This window comes from Rhipicephalus sanguineus, chromosome 5 (genome assembly GCF_013339695.2).
Source record: "Rhipicephalus sanguineus isolate Rsan-2018 chromosome 5, BIME_Rsan_1.4, whole genome shotgun sequence".
Taxonomy (NCBI): Eukaryota; Metazoa; Arthropoda; class Arachnida; order Ixodida; family Ixodidae; genus Rhipicephalus; species Rhipicephalus sanguineus.
Genome location: NC_051180.1, coordinates 11209894 through 11226999, shown reverse-complemented (window position 1 = coordinate 11226999; position 17106 = coordinate 11209894). Strand labels below are relative to the sequence as shown.

General features: G+C 45.2%; 1 protein-coding gene across 1 annotated transcript in view; it reads right to left on the bottom strand.

Moving 5' to 3' along the window:
* LOC119393207 (kinesin-like protein subito) overlaps window positions 1–17106 on the bottom strand; it is a 55179-nt gene that overhangs the window by 13280 nt on the left and 24793 nt on the right. The window contains exons 8-11 of the mRNA XM_049415859.1: window positions 14629–14797; window positions 13088–13263; window positions 11683–12309; window positions 7424–7721 (exon numbers count right to left, since the gene is read on the bottom strand). Coding sequence (XP_049271816.1) covers window positions 7424–7721; window positions 11683–12309; window positions 13088–13263; window positions 14629–14797 — 1270 coding nt within the window. The remainder of the gene's footprint in view (window positions 1–7423; window positions 7722–11682; window positions 12310–13087; window positions 13264–14628; window positions 14798–17106) is intronic.

Here is a 17106-nt window from a genome sequence, read left to right as displayed (position 1 = left end):
TCTTTGTTGAGCTCATTCCATAGAGATGAAAACACTGAGTAGTTTTCCTCAGGCACATGTGAAAATTGCTCCATAAGTCTGTTGCTCAGTATTCACATGTGCAATGCAAAGTGAGGGTATTAAAATACCTGCTTGCCAGCCTTTTATAGCATATTTATTTCTTTTTCAACAGCCGCTTCGCCAAGCACAACCACAAGAAGGCCACACCACCGTCACAGGTTTCACCAAGTGATGGTAAGTGCAAAAAGTGAGAGAGAGAATTATTGCAAAGTACACATCCTGCATCTGCATAAGGAAGCATGGACCAGTAGTCTTGATGTTTTCCTAGTAGATATGGACACCTAAGCCTGTGTAATATTGTCACAACCTATAATGTTGACAAAACCATACATATAGTTCAAGGCCTGCAACCCGTGATTTAGTTCACGCAATTATTTATATTTCAAATATAAGGTGGGTGCAGTTGGACCTACATAGTTCACACTGAAAATTGTGCTGTCCGATTTGTTGTGATGAGCGTAGCTCTGCGAGATAGGCCAGCGGAATATGATGCACAATCAAGGTGTGCATTCATGTAAGTGTGGCTTATGCAGCCCAGATAGCTATTTATGAGATGAATAATTCAAAATCCTCCACTTTGTAAATGTCATTGCCTCTGTTCAGCATTTCATGAAATGTTCATTTTTGCAATGCTTTGTGATATTTCCTTAATCATGGATGATTCTTTGAGGATAAAATGCTTGGAATGTATAAATCAATTATGATTCCTGTCTCAGTCGCAGAATACACATTGCTTCCAATGAAAAATGGCATGGCAGCACATAGTGGTCCGTATATTAGTAGCCCTGTGATTGCGCCCTGATAGCTTAATCGTGATTTTTTTTTCTCTGCAAGACTGATGAAAGCCTATACCTTCGCATTCTTCCATGTCTTTTTTTTTTTCAGCTGAGCCTAGTCCGAGCGGCCTCCAATTTTCCAAGGACGGCAGCAGCGCGGAGCAGATGCAAGAAACGCCAAGAAAGTGGGCGAAGAAAACGCAGCTCTGTGCACACCCTTCGCACCAAAAAGAAGCTGCTAACACTTCACTCACGAAGTGAAAGGTACCGCAAGGCAGTCGGTCAGATGAAAAAAAGGGACGAGGCGAGGCGAGTAACGCAGCAGGAGGTTTTAAACAAGCTTGAACCGGATTTGTCAAAGGACCTTTTTTGAACTGCTTAAAGCACGAATCAGGCTTGGTACATTCCCAAAAAAAAAAAAAAAAACATTGGTCCAAATGGATGAAACAATTCACTCTCAATTCACGCTTCCTCAGAGAAATGCTTCACTTGCCACATGTGCGGACACCCAGGTGCTGGCTGGCAGACATCCCAATGACACCTGGTGTCATTCCAGGTGCCATGGATGCAATAGAATCAATCATTAAAGCTTGGCCTCTGCAAGACAAAGCATGCTGTCTTTTATTCGATTAAATAGCCTTGAAAAGACATTTGATGTACGATCAATCAAAAGATATAGTGATTGGCTACACATATGATGGAAACACAAGGACTTCTCGTGTGGCAAATGCAGCCATTCTAATGGCTGTGTCTGGCATATCGAGAATTTGGATGCAGCCAGTAGCCTTTGCAGTGTCCCGCAATGCAACGTCAGCTCTTGCAATGCACAAGCTGCTATTAGATGTAATTATGCAGCTTGAAAAAAAAAAAGGTCTTTTGGTAAAAGTGGTCATCTATGATCAAGGGTCAAACAATGTCAGCCTGTCAAGAATGCTGATCCATTCTCTTCATGAACCATGTTTTACTGTCAACAACTGCAAACTATACTTCATGTTTGACATCCCACACCTGATAAAATGCACGCGGAATAATTTGAGAAAACACAAGCTCACGATTGGCTCCGAGGTTGTTGACTGGGCGTACATTGAAACCTTTTACAAAAATACTCGCAAATCACGCCTCTAACACACCAACTGAACATCTAAAAAAGAAACATTGCTAGGGAAGCTCAAAGAGCAACATATCTACAAGATGCCCTTTGCTGACACACGGCCGCTGGATAAAAAGTGCGCTTTTTCATCCAGCGGCCGTGGCTGACATAAGAGTGAAGTATGCCACACAAGTATTCAGTGAATCTGTCTCTGTGGCACTCCCCACTCTCATTGCCATTCAAGAGCTTCCTCTTGATGCTAAATTTACAGCTCTGTTCACAGAAAGAATGGATAAGATTTTTGGCAGCCAGAACAGTTCGACCCCAAAAAATCAGGATGATAAGTTGCGGTATGCAATGATTGATGGGTCGGAACACCGTGCTTTTCTTGAGTCATGCATCAGTTGGATTGCCCAATGGCACTTTGGTAGTCCTCGGGACAAGCAGCCGCGCACTGTTAAAGGTTGGCAGATTAGAATCAAAGCCTTGTTGTTGCTGTGGACTGGTTTAAAAGAGGACTTTGATTTCACTCATCTTTTCACACGTTGATTGCAGCAAGATCCCCTAGAAAACTTTTTTGGAATCATTTGTCAAAAACATGGCTGCAATGAGACACCAAATGTGTACTAATTCGTGGCGGCTCTAAAACATATTTGGATTGGCAAGCTCTTCAAGCTTTCTCAAGGAAACTGTGAGGTGACAACAATTGCTTTCCTCAACAACTTGGAGAGTGCATCTGCATTGTTGTCAACTATAGCAGCACACCAACCACAAGCCACAGCACGCAGCAGGCCTCTGATTCATCTGATGTGCAGGCATCTTCACAAGATGCGACCGACATGGTGTATGAAAATGTTGTGTACCATGTCGCTGGTACTCTTGTGAACAGCTTTCTTGAACTGAGGACTAGTGAGTGCATATGTGAGAGAACACTCCTTGAAGTGGATGGAGGCTCTCTCCATGGACGACACCAATTCTTTGCACTACTCAAGGAAAGTGGTGTACCCGAGAAACTCCTCGGTTCCATTGCAGTAACCTCTGAATCATGTCTGAATTACATAAAGGGATTAGATTCGGCCTTCAGACATGAAATCAACTATTGTGCACATTTTTCCAATGTGTGCAAAAATCTGGTGGAAAGGATGCCAATCCGGCAAGCTATTTTCTGTTCAGTTGGCTGCACTGAGAAATTTCTTAATATTCTGCCGCACAAGGCTACATTGGCACATTACATTTGTAAACAAAAACACACGAGAAACAAAGTCAAGGCACAGTGCTTCTGCCAGCAATAACGTAAAGTAGCAGGCTAAATTTATCCTGTGCCTTTCTAGAACATGATTATGTAAATTGGATTTCCAGTGCAGCCTTCTGCACCCATTTCCTATCCATTTTTTAGATGTGTTGCACTATTTCTTTTTTTATGTGTATATGTACGTATTTTTATGTATATATGTATATTTTATGTAGGTATATATTTATATATGTGTATTTATAATTCTGCTGTGGTTGTATGTAATGCGTTGACTACTTTTGCTCCTGCTGCGTTACTTTTGTATTATACAAGTTTAACCGACTAACTTTTTTTTTGAAGCCTTGTGTGCCCCTATCAGCATGAGTATTACAACCAGAGGTTCTGGATTGCTTTAGTATTGGGAAATGCCAACACTTCCCAAAATGCACTGGAAAACCCTGCTCGTTCTGCTTTCTTTCTGTTTGCTTGACATGGTTTGGAAGGCAATCAAACATCCAGCCTCCCGAAAAATGCCAAAATTTATATAATACTGACGACTCGTTTTACACTGAAGCAGTCTTTACAAACAGTAACAGTGTGATTAATTCACAATGAACGTTGCAAAAATAGGTTGATTAATAAAAAATGTGGAGGTTTTATGTCCAAAAACCATGATACGAATATGAGGCATGCAGTAGTGGAGCACTTCAGATATTTTGAGCACCTGGCGTTTTTTTAACGTGCACCTAAATCTAGGCAGATGGGCCTCAAGCGTATTGAATCCATTGATATGCAGCCGGGATTCAATCCCACTACGTTCGGGCCAGCAGTTGAGCACCGTAACCACTAGACCACTGTGACGGGCCACGAAGGTTGAAGCATGCATGAATTCAGGTGCTCGCCAAGTCCAAAAGATTTTCAGCACCCAGGGGCTCTGTCACTTTTCAATTACAAACCTCTGGTCATGACTGTTGTGCCACTGCAAAGAACTGATGGTGTCAGCTATTCACAGGCATAAAAGATACATTGATGAAGTGCTCAGCTCTGTGAGGATTCCAGAGGGGTTTGTGCAGAAGCTGCGACTCGGTTGACATGCATGTTAGTTTGAAATAGAAGCATGCATCCATACTCACTGAAACTATTCACAACGTACTGTTTGTGTAGAGCAACTGTGTTTCTTGTTTAACTAAACTCTGCAAACTCCGACATTCCACTTCCTGAACCAACGAATGACAAGCGATGCAGTTCTAGTTAATGACACATTATGATGAAACTGTGCAGCGTTCCCCATCTGCAATTTAAGTACTGCTCAGAAAATCTTCTGACATTGTGATGGATCCAACATGATACCTGGTAGAAAAATAATAGGGAAGCTGCGTTCAACTTTGCACTTTACTCTACTTATTTCTTTGATAAGATGCTTATCTTCGTGTATATTTCATGTTACCTTGAGTATTTCGCACCACTTCCAACTTGACTAATGACCTGTGATCATTCCTGTTGTTCACTAGTCACAACCACAATGTTTCCACAAATTTCAAAGGTCACCTCTGCAACTGAGTCTAGACCATTCTTCGTTGCGTTTTTCTCCCTTTATTACTTGAAAATTAAAGCATCGCGTGTCTTGTTCACATCACGTGAGCTTGCCTGCAACACATTTACCTGGAGGAAAACATGATCAGGGATAGCTGAGCCAAACGGTAGATTTGTCTCACTGCTTTTACAAAATAATATGCTGTAGCACTGCAGCATATTATGACATTGATCTACTTATGCTCCATGGGTTCGTCTACATGAGCCAAAGGCTATGACTGTTAGGTGCACTTTCTGTGTACATATATGCAAAAGTATGTGTGTGTGTGTGTGTATGTGCAAAAGGGAGTGACACAACGCAGGGCAATAAAAAAAAAGTACAGGAAAGGGTGTTTTTCCTATACCCCTTGTTTTCTTCGGCTTGCGTTGCGTCATTATCTTTTGCACAGTATGCACCAACCATTCGAACAACTTGTTTTGTTATGATATATTTCAATGCGCGGGATTGTTTCGCTTCATGCTGCTAGTCATAATCTGTACAACTCGTATGTGTACACTTATTTACGCTGATGTAGCACTTTATATGCTTACCCTGCTTATGTGATTGTATTATGCTGTATTATGCGTTTTCGTATCCTATTTATATTGTACGCGTGCTCGATGTACGCATTCCTGTATTCAGGTTTTACCACAGCAGTATTTCGAATCTTTTTCGTTTTCTTTTGTTATTGTTACCGATATTATAGCCCAAATATTGCCTAAACGTGCAGCAATTTACGTTTCCTTCAATAAAATGTCATGTGAAGAAAGTTATATGCGCTTTTTGCTTCTCGAGCGAGCGCCGAAAGCGGCTGCTATGCAGCTGCGACGGCGCCGCTCGCCACCATTCGCCATGCTACCACAGGGGCTACAACGAAGCAGAAAAGCAACTACACACATTACGTACGTACATCGGCAATAAAGAGAGAAGACAGTGCAGTAGCAATTAGTGCGCAAACGCTCGAACCGACGTCGCGGCCGCGGGGCCGGCGGCACCACGAGCGAGGAAGCGACCGCGAACGGGCGCGGCCATATTGGATTTTTTCCTTTCGGATTGGCTCGCCTCCAGCAGAAATCCAAAATCCAGTCAATCCCCGCCGCTCCCAGGAACCGCCACCGTCGCCGGAAGCGGAAAAACGTCCCCATTGGCCCTATGGGTATGTCACTCCACTGCTGACGTCATGAGCTAGACGGCCAGCGACCCCACCCTGCCTTCCGAGAACATTGGCGAGTGCATGAGTGGGACTATTTCTTTAGTCGCGGGGGCAGTCTGCTGCCAGGCTTTGGCAGTTAGGGCGGGGCCTCTCCGGACTTCTTAAGTTGTATTAGATTATAGTTCACGAGCAATTTAGCAAAAGTGAAACTTTCTTGCAAGTGGCCTTTAGTTCAGACAAGTTTCATTTACATATTAAGTTTTTTTTTAGAGCTGTGCAAATAGCAAAATTTTGGGTGCGAAGCGAATTCGAATATTGAAGTGTGAGTGCGAATCGAACCAAATATTTTTCGAATATTTCTCGAATATTTCTAGAATGTTTCTCGAATACTTCGAAGCGAAATTGCAGAAAAATAGTTGGAGAGGATTCCTAAGCATATACTTCTGAGATAGCAACATGAAAGTGTTTCTTTTTGCTAGGTTGATGAAGCGCTGGAGGGGTGGTGTTTCATAGTTGTCTTATCAAGAATGAGGCAATGCAGAGGCCGAATTGTATTTATGTACATGATTTGGTGCAACCAAAGTGTTGCCAACAACACTTTACACGTGATAGGCAAAGATGCCATTTCCTCAGCCTCTCCTCCTCTTTCAACTTCTGTTGAAGCCCAACTGATGTGGTGGACAAGGGTGTGCTCCCTTCAAGTTTGGAGTTCCAAATCTGCCTTGCAGGCGTCGATATATAAGAACATCTGAAATTTTGTATGCTAAAAAAGCTTCGGCGTCCGATTTTTCGGGCTTCCTGCCCAAATTTCAGGCCCAATACAGCATTATTTAGCCCCCAATTCTGCCACATCTTTCATCTCCATGTTGGGACCAGCGTTTTCTTGAGTTAATACGTTTGCGACCATAGCGGAGCTTGAAAGGCAGCTTTGCCGCAATATGGAGATGTGATGAGGTGAAGCATATTGAAAATCTAGGGACCACTTCCAATCGGACGCTGACTGTGTCTTGGCAAAGTTCGACCGTAACGAAGCTTGAAAGGCAGCTTTGCCGCAATACAGGGGTGGGATGAGGTGAAGCATATTGAAATTGAAAATCTAGGGCCCACTTCTAATCCGACGTTGACTGTCTCTTGGCAAAGTTCGACCGTAACAGAGCTTGAAAGGCAGCTTTGCCGCAATACCGGGGTGTGATGAGTTGAAGCATATTGAAAATCTAGGGACCACTTTCAATCGGACATCGTGTCTTAGCAAAGTTCGACTGTAACAGAGCTTGAAAGGCAGCTTTGCCGCAATACGAGAGTGTAATGAGGTGAAGCATATTAAAAATTTGAAGGGGTCAGTTGCAATTGAATCGGACGTTGACTGTATTTGTTTTGGGGAAGTTCGAATAGTTCGAATAGTAAAATTCCACTGCGAATAGAATCGAATAGCAAACACTATTAGCAAACACTATTCGAAAAATATTCGAAATTTCGAATATTCGCACACCCTTAGTTTTTTTTTAAACCACTGTTTAACAGAAACAGGGCAGTTGCTCACCAGTGGGTCATCTGGGGGTGCAACCGATTTCTTTGTGCGACGTGGGGTGCGGCGTGGAGTCTTGAAGTCAGCATCGCCATCCGATAGCTCGGACGATGCCAGCGACTGAGCCTTTGACCGAGTGGCTCTTGTGGTACGCCGGGTGGTCCGTGTTGTGCGCCGTGTGCGGCGCTGGCGGTTCTCATTGGCGGCCTCTTCTTCTGCATGCTCCTCGGCAGACTTCAAGGCCTGCTGCAGGCGGCTCAGCTCTTCCTCCTTCGCTTCAACAGAAGTCATGGCTGCTTGGCGAGACTGCTCACTGGAATAAAGGAGTGCCACAGTTTACAGAAACAAACGAGCTTGTTTTAACTTTTTCTCCGTAAAGGATAAACTATAGGTGCTACAAGCGAGCAGCACAAACTGATGACTACTGTATCCGTCAGCTTGTTCCTAGTTTTGCCACGGCAGCTGCATTTTCGATGGAGGCGAAAATGTTTGAGGCCCGTGTAATTTCCGGAGCCCTCCACTGTGGCATCTCTCATAATCATATCGTGGCTTTGGGACATCAAACCCCAGATATTATTATTATTGTTTCTAGTTTCAGTTTTAACACTAGATGGTAGTGCTTGTCAATACAGGCTAAAGTCCCTGAAAAATATAAAGTTGTGCCAACTGCGTCCCTTCGCCTCTGCCTCCTCTCCTAGCAGCTGCAGCAACGCCTCTAGGGTGTCCTCCGGAAAGCTACGGGTTTTACCCGCTGTAGTGAAAACCGCTTCTTTCTGCTGCTGTACCGGTGGTTGCTGCCACTGGCACAGCAGGTCGGCATCCTGAAGCATTCAGAACCACCGTACGAACTGACTCAAGCGTGGACGACCACGCACCGTGCACCGATCAAGTAAACAACCCAGACGAGGACGAACAAGATGGCGCTCGGACGACCTTCTAAAAAGCTAGTGCGCCACTCTAGAGATTTCTTAGCGCCGCCGAGTTTGCAGTGGCACTGCCATCAGGAGCGAGCACTTTTAATAATATCTGGGGTTTAACGTCCCAAAACCACGATATGATTATGAGAGACGCCGTAGTGGAGGGCTCCGGAAATTTTGACCACCTGGGGTTCTTTAACGTGCACCTAAAGCTAAGTACACGGGCCTCAAACATTTTCGCCTCCATCGAAAATGCAGCCGCCGCGGCCGGGATTCGATTCCGCGACCTTCAGGTCAGCAGTCGAGCGCCATAACCACTAGACCACCGTGGCAGGGCGAGCGAGCACTTTTACATACTAAAAGATTATGTACCGTACAATGTTATGCTGTTGGACACCACGAAAAGACGCCACTTGCTTCGCTATTAGGAGCTGGCTCGCCAGGTTCTTAAGCTGGGACGAAGTTCCGCGCCGTAATCTGCATCCATACATTCAAAGTGTCGTGGAACGCGAAGAGGAACGCTACGCGCGTTGTGTCTTCCCTTTAGCCTGTCCGTTAAGTCACACAGGGCGAGCGGGGAACACGGTCGACAGCCAGGCGAGCGTCGGACAGCTATTTTTAGGGCCACTTTGTTGTGCGCGTCTCGAGGGCAGTTTTCATATTGAAAGAAGATTAGGAGCGTTGCGTCTGCCAGTGTCGACAATGGAGAATCAGACGCTCTTAGATATTTCTTGTATATATACTTCAGCAATATGTATATAATTGTAAATTGTGGATATAGTTCATCAAAATTGTAAATTAATAAAACATTGTGTATATATGTATATATAACAGCGTGTGTCACGTCTTCATATGATGGTGGAGGACTTGGAGAAGATCGGGAAAACCCGTGAATCTTCCGTACGAGCCAGCTCCTCAATCATCATTCACTTCGTGGACATGGCGAGATTTTTTTTCATATCATTTATTTCGCGGACTTTTCGAACTGCGTCACTTAGAACTGCAGCCCTCTCGGGCGCTCTAGTGGAAGAATTGCACAAGCCTCTCTTTCCGGCCAAGAGCCATGATCTGCGAGCTTCACAGCTCAACTAACTTCAGCTGCAATCGACAAAGCGCACGGGAGAGGGGGTACCTGTACACTGACACGAATGGCGCTACTTTAGTTATTTTTCAGGGACTTTAATACTGGTAGCTTGGTGCAATCTCTCTTGTCATTCATTTTTTCCCTTGAAGAAGAACAAAGTTACCATTGATAAGAAGAATGGCAAGCTCCGTTTTCTGGAATTCCTTGTAAAATGCTGCAAGCAAGCTTCAACCCTTTGCATGCATGGAAGGTCCATACAAAGGCCACAATCCCCACTTCAATGCATTCGACACTCTGTGGAGCGTCTTGAAACAATGACATGGAACACAAGCACTGAGCAGCGAGAGCAGACTACTTGTCCAGTTTTCCCCCAATGCTTGCATGTGCATGCAAATAATGTAATACAGTAGAACCCCGCTGATACGTTTTTGAAGGGACCGTAGGAAATAAACGTAAGAGACGGGAAACGTAAGAGCCGAAAAACAGGAAAAACGGCAAAATATTTAGTGGTACAGAATCTTATTTCAATTCTTACGAGCAGCACGAAAATTGGCGCGCTCAGCCGCGATCTAGTCGATGGATAGAAACGCGGAGCTTAGGACGGCCTCATCCACAGAAATGTAATCAACGTATGTGATTTTTTTAACACCAACAGCTGTAGGCATGAAAGAACTAAGCACACGCAATCACGACCGGCGCGGCGAGTCCGACCGCGAACTGCACGCACGACCATGCGAGCTCTAACCAGCTCGAACTCCTCCCGTTCTCCGACAAATAACGATGATGATGAGTTTACGCCAACGCGATGGCAGAAGTGAATGCCAATCTCGAAGGCCTTGCTTTCGCAAGCAATTACGTCATACACGCCATGTTTGTGCAATACAAATCTCAAAGGCTATGCTTTTGTCAATAGTAAATGCCAATCTCGAAGGCCTTGTTTTCGCGAGCAGTTACGTCATAGACGCCATCTTTGCAATTTGAATCTCGAAGGCCATGCTTTTGTTTGGATCAATTGAAAGATTCTGTTGCTTGCGCCTCTCATGCGGCTAATATTACGTTCAAACGAGGCCAAGCTGCGTGAAAATGCACCATGACCGCTCTCTTTGGTCGTGACTCGGTCGGCTCCGAGCGCACTTCGCGACGTATCATACGGGAACGGTCCGACAGTTACGACGTAACAGCGGGGTTCCCAATACATTGTATCCTATGGGAGCTGTGCCGGGACCGGCGGAAAACGACGTAACAGCCGGGAAAACGCAGCAGTGAGGAACGTAACAGCGGGGTTCTACTTACTGTATGAAAATCTCCACACTTCACTGAAATGTAGCATTTCCTGCCGCATGGAGCCAATCTTTAAGAAGTCCGCGAAGGCCTCATTCAAATGAACGAAGCGTGGCAGCCGATCACCTCCATGCCTAAAGAAATAGTCCCGCTTATGCAGTGCCGGGGTGCCTGCCGTACCGGTACGTACACAGGCATTTGCCGCGAGAGTGTTCATCATACTCCCCTCCGTTCCCGACCACAGATGGGCACGGCAACAGCGAGCTGTGAAAGCAACAGGTCTGTGCGACGCATGTCTCTCACAAAGAGGCAGCAGTGAACAGTGGCGCAGCATGCTTAGATTGTCCCCTTTAAAAGTGTGCGGTACTCTTTAAACTGCACCAGGCCGCGGGCACTAGTGAGAAGTTAGCTAAAGATGCTTATCATAATACGGTCGCCAGCGATTAACGCGCATTTCTGATGCTGCATCGTCGCACTCGCACTGCAACAGCGGCCCCTTAGAATACTAGACATGCTTCACCGTGTAACACTTTGGCATAGCGGCAAAGCCGAGTTTTGGAATCCGCTATGGCCACAAACTGATCGACTCTCAAAGAGCCGATTTGAGCCTGCGAGCTAATCAACGCTACAGCTGTGGTGGCTTCAATTAATGCCATTTCGTACCTGCAATTGGAGAAGAAAGTCCGAAAAATCAGCAGTTGCCTGTATATTACCTACAATATCCCAATTTGTAATACAGAGGAACGAAAGTACAGTAGACTCTCGTTAAACGGAACCTGAAGAGACCAGAAAAACGTGCTCCATTTACCAGGAGTTCCATTTACTGAGAGACGAACAGGGGTGCAGAATGGAAGTATGAAACCAATCATATTAGAAGTTGTTGTTCCATTTAAGCAGAAATTCCGTTTAAGAGATTTCCCGTTTACTGAGAGTCTACTGTATGTAGTCCAGGAAGAAATAGGAGTGCACATGAACAGTTAATGCGCCCTCACCTGGCCACCAGCTTCTCCCGGCAGATCTGGAGCTCCTCATGCACTGCCTTGAGGCGCGACTCCACTTCGTGCAGAGACTCCTCCGCATTGCGAGCCAACCTGCGGACCTCCACAACTTCCTCTGCAGCAGCCTTGCTAAGCTCTTCTGCAGAAGCTCTGTGCGCAGCCTCCTCTCTGGCCTTGGTCTCGGCCTCGTGCAAGGCCTCTGTCATGTTGTCAAGCTGCTCTCTCAGCACGTCTAGAGCAAGTTCACGCTCCCTCATGTCGCGGCGCATTTGCTCGAGCTTGCAGTAAGACTCTGCGGCTGTCCTCTGCATATTATCATTAGCTCGTTGCAGCTCTTCTAGGCGCCGTTCTAAGTCCTCTTGCTGAACCTCTCGTGTCGAGAGTCTTTGTTGGATATCACCGAGTTGCTGGAAGGCTCGTTCGGCCGCAACCTCGGCATCCTTGCGGGCCTGCAGCTCGCTGGTCAGGAGAGATAGAGTCTCTTCGAGGCGGCTGTGCAGATCGTGCAGCTCACTTTCCGCTTTGGAGAGTAGAGCCTGTTCTTGCAGTGCGGCAGCTGTTGGATCTCCAGTGTCGATGTCCTCGGTCTGGATTTCCACCGGGGCTATTATCGGTAGGGATCTGAAAACAAGGCAAGCGCAGCACACGTTATACTATCCAAGGAATTCTGTATTCTGGTTATAGTTATAACAAGATCCTGTTACAACTGAATCCCTCTATAAGAGATGCCAGTATGCCTACATCGAAATAAGAGTTGACCAAAACATCGTAATGTGGCATCCTGCTTATAGAGTAATATGGTGCTAATGGGGCTAGTTGGTTGTTTAAAGTACCGACTTCAAACTGGTTTATTTTTCCAGTTTATTTTACACTGCTTTGGAGAAACAAATGCGGCAAGAGCATATGGACCGGTTCCTACAAGAAAAGCTGAAATGTCTTGTTATTGACGGTTCAATATTGGTTAAAAATTAAGAAGCAGCAGTTCAGTGCATAAGCAAATGAAGAAAAGCATTTCACTGCATTATCAGTTGATGTGGTAAAGAATAATAGTACAAATGTTTCACAAGATAATATTGAAATGTGCAGGTAGGAGCCATTCCAATCTCTATCTGTACCATCATCAATGTCAAATTCTGTTCAAAGTGGGTGTCTGAAACTGCCGCCATGTTTTAAGTTCCCTATATTAACCACAGAAGCATTGTAACAACAAATGTGAACAATAGCGTGCATACGCTGAACGCTACAGGTAGTTCAGCGTCTTGGACATGCGTATTCCGAACCCGCTATTCCACTCAGTCCGCTAAACTAAAACTGTCCATTAAGATTAAGCATTGGCTGCAGACAAGGTGTCTACCAGCGTTTGCATCTGAACTAAAGCTCAGCCCTCCCCGATAAAAGCCTTGGAATGGAGGTACGGACGGATTGCCAGTGAGAAGGCGACCCTTGCCTGCAATCTTCAGCCACCGAGTCATGCTGCACAGTCGCCTGCTCAGCCAGCTCTTTCTTGAGATCAGCAATCTGGCACTGTGCATCCTCGAGGCGTCCAAGAAGTTCTATAGTTGAGCCTCGCTCCGCCTACGAAAACAAATGAACAAAGCAGGAGACAATGCAATTCAATTCAATTCACAGACACCTCAATGGTTCAGCTGTGCAGAACACAAAGTGAATCACACTTACAATATTACGAAGGACAGTCCAAGAATCGTTTGCCACTGTTTTTGCAAAGAATAATTCCGAAACAAATTAGATTGTGCCACTGATCAAAGAAGCCGGTCATTTGTGCTAACAGCTAAGTGGCTATATGGGCTAGAATATTGAAAAGGAACAAAAACGTGAACAAAAGCATTGACATACATCCTAGAAAATAACTGCAACAGCGGTATTTGCAAAGAATATGGCCATGGAACAAGTGCTCACATGCCAAGCTGTTGACTCTTGAGCAGAAAGAAGTAATCAAGCAGACCATATAAATGCACACTATTTCAGCACTCAGCTTCATGATGAAACAAATATGTTCAAACTGAGCTGCCTAAACTGACTACTGTATTCAAGGCATCTTGTGGCGCTTGTGCAGACAAGTTCAGTATCGTCAAAATGTCTCATATTGCTTAATCTGTTTTTCCATGCTAATAGCGAGTACTTTCTGGATAGTACTCTCTTAATTCAGTTGCCAATGAAACAATGCTCAGGAGAGCACTATTCAGGTGATGATAAAATCTCACCATATGGACACTAATTTATTTGCAAAATAAAAGCAAAAAAAATGAAGACCTTTCCAGAAAGTGTTAATGTAAGAGTCCCGCCTACACAATCCACTCTTGTATCGGCCACACGACTTCAGGTGGAAACATACCAAAAATGCAAGCTATAAACTTCATAGGCAACGTTTTCAGTTTACTGCAAAGACAGTTAAGAAACTAAATATGCAACAGGCAGCAGTGGTAAGTGTTGCAGAACAGGAAACATCAAAAACCTCTAATTAAGAGCAACCTCCACTTACAATATCGACGATGCTTGCAGACAAAAAAAAAAAAAAAAAAAAATGAGGCTAATAAAAAAAAAATGCAGCCTATAGATGGCTTGCCATGTGGTCACTGAAACAGCCAGGTTGGAGCACCAACATGGCAGGATGCGAACTCTTTATGTCACGTTTGTGTTATCAGTACCTCGTATGCTGGCTCCTTCGTCATTCAAGCACAGAGGCTGAATAACGTTCCACCGACGTAGCTATCACACTGAAGAAGGTTAATCGCCACGTGATTGTGCTGCCTTGATGTCATCTAAGCCGCCATATTGGAGCCATGTTGTGCGTCCACGACGTTTATACTTGCAACTATAGGCAAATGACAAAGTTCTACAGTGCACTAGACTGGAAAATCCAAGCTGTTTATGACATTTGGATAATGCAAAGAGCTATGAAAAAACTCTAGGCATAATCACCTTGCGGTACATCTCAAGCCGAGTGATCTCGCAGGCGTTCTCGACACGAATGGCCATCTCCTGGTCAGAACGGTCACGCTGTGTGCGAAGCGACCTCTCCAAGTCTTTCACCATCTCCTTATAGTCGTTGACTTCAGCTTCGTTTGCAGCAGCCATCTTCTGTGCCCAGCTACAAGATAATCGTGCACTTTAACACGAAATGCTACCGATTTGCTGCAACAGTTAGTACAAGCATAGTCCCTCAATACTTTTTACTGGTCACGAAACTTCCCCATCACTCTACGGGAGAGCTTTGTGCGTCGCCAACTTTGACTGCGGGGCGGCGCCACCAGTGTTAGGGGGGCATTCGTGGCACTCGTCGAAGCAGTGAGCAAGGCGACGGCGTGGTCAGTTTGTTTTTGTGCGTCGTGCTGTATCACGTGTGTGCGGTGCTTTCTGCGAGTCTTATCGTATTAAAATGTGACAAATAGTTAGCGGCAGCGTGGCGAACGATGCAGAAGACGTCCTGCATGCCACACGGTCGCTCCGGCGAACAAGGTTCTCGTCGAGGCCAGCGCGGCGAAGGCGTGCTGCGTTTGCTTTGTTTGCGTCATTTTATCGCGTGTGTGCAGTGCTGTGTGTGCCTGTGACCATTTTCGTATGCAACAAAGAGTTAGTGGAAGCTGCACGAACGATGACAAATACATGCTGTGTGCCGCACTGTCGCTTCGGCTATAGAAGAACCACTGAAAAAGTATTGTTGTTTGTGTTCCCCAGCGACCCTGAAAGTCGTGAGCAGTGGAAGCGGGCAATACCACGTAAAGAAACGGGCACATTCTCGTTCAGTTCACAAACGTTCGAGTATGCGAAAAACATTTCTATAACGAGAACATTATTCGTGAAGATGAATGCATTATAAAAGGCACAGTTGTTAGGTTGCTGCGCAAAAGAGCGAAGCTGAGGGCCGGCGCTATACCTCGATTATTTGAAGGTCTCCCGGCTCATTTGTCCAAAAAGAAGCCGGCACCTCGGCAGTTGCCACACAGGCAGCCGGTAAAGCGTAGTCTGGAGTCTTCGGAGGATTCCAGTGGGGAAAATGCTGCGCAGAGGATCCGCGTAGAAGGCTCCCACGAATTGGATCCAGTAAAGGAGGGTAAATATTGCAGTTTTACGCGGCTTGCTCTTCTGTGTTCTTCGGCACGCTGATTATAACGCAAGTTGAGCAAACTTGATGGATTTCGTAAACCTTTGTGTTTTTCCCCTTATTGTGCAGAAAGTATGCCGACGGTAAACAAGGCTGAGGACAAAGCTTGCCAACAGAGGAGGCTGTCTGCAGCGCTTCGAAACTGCAGAAAGTTAAAATACAGCTCTGCCGTGCACAGCAGCAACTTGACTGCCAGATGAAGCTGGCAAAAGGAACGCTGCACGAAAAAAGACTCACCTGCATGAGAATTTTACTGTCTGCGTGCTGTTTACATGATAGTGTTCTATGCCTAGTTTCCGTATCCTCTAAAATATATCTGCTGAACTTAAACCTTACTCTATAGTTTAATACTTTCACAGCTGTTTGTGCTGCGAAGTTCTTCACTGTTTGCCTTCAGTTTCTGTTTTCAAAATAAAATGCTTATAGCCAGCAATTTACTGTTTGTTATGAATATATAGAATAGATGAAGCCCACTGGCTTTCACCTTTTAATAAGGTGCTGAAAGGATTGAATATTTCCTGTAGATCAAACAGCTGCACAAGACCCCTGTTCAATTTTCGTCCAAGTGAAAGAAGCTGCTGTAGAGCATGGCTGGGAAAATACATTATACGATCGCTTGGCACTTCGCAGAGTGCGAGGGCCCTTAGACATTTTGCAAGAAAAAAGAAAAAAAAACTACCTCATGTGGCTCTTCAATGTGCCTGTAAATTTAAGTACACATGTTTTTGCGCCTCATCTCCCTGGAATGCGACCGCTTCACCAAGCATGCTTAGCAGCACACCTTAGCTGCTTAGCCACCGAGGCGTGTAAAAGAGCGTTATCAGGGTTTTCGCTCGTATTATTACAATATTGTTGCGATATTCACTTCAGAGTTTTGTATGTGCAGTCTGCCCGAGACAGAACTTAGCGACGCATGGGCAATCTACAATTTTTTTCCCTCTAACGTGGTATTTCCTACGCCGAGCGTCGGTGGCACACGGAAATGCACCCTAAAGTAACGTTTAACGGTCATGTATATTCAGAGGAATTTAAGAAGTATCATCGCGTAAGTTGCGCGTGCCAGTACATTTTTCGGTGAAGAGGCGGGATTCTCGCCCGTCGTACGTACGGCTGTGTACTGGCAATGTTGGTTGCGGGTCTTCAGCTGACGTCGGCTACAGCCTCGAGGAAAATAAAAAATGTCAAAAAGGCATGACCAAGCAGTTTTTGCTGAATCAGCGTGCAAGGTGTGGCTGCACGCCGATGTCGCCACAAACGAAAGGAATAGAACACTGCTGCAACCGAACAGACATTTA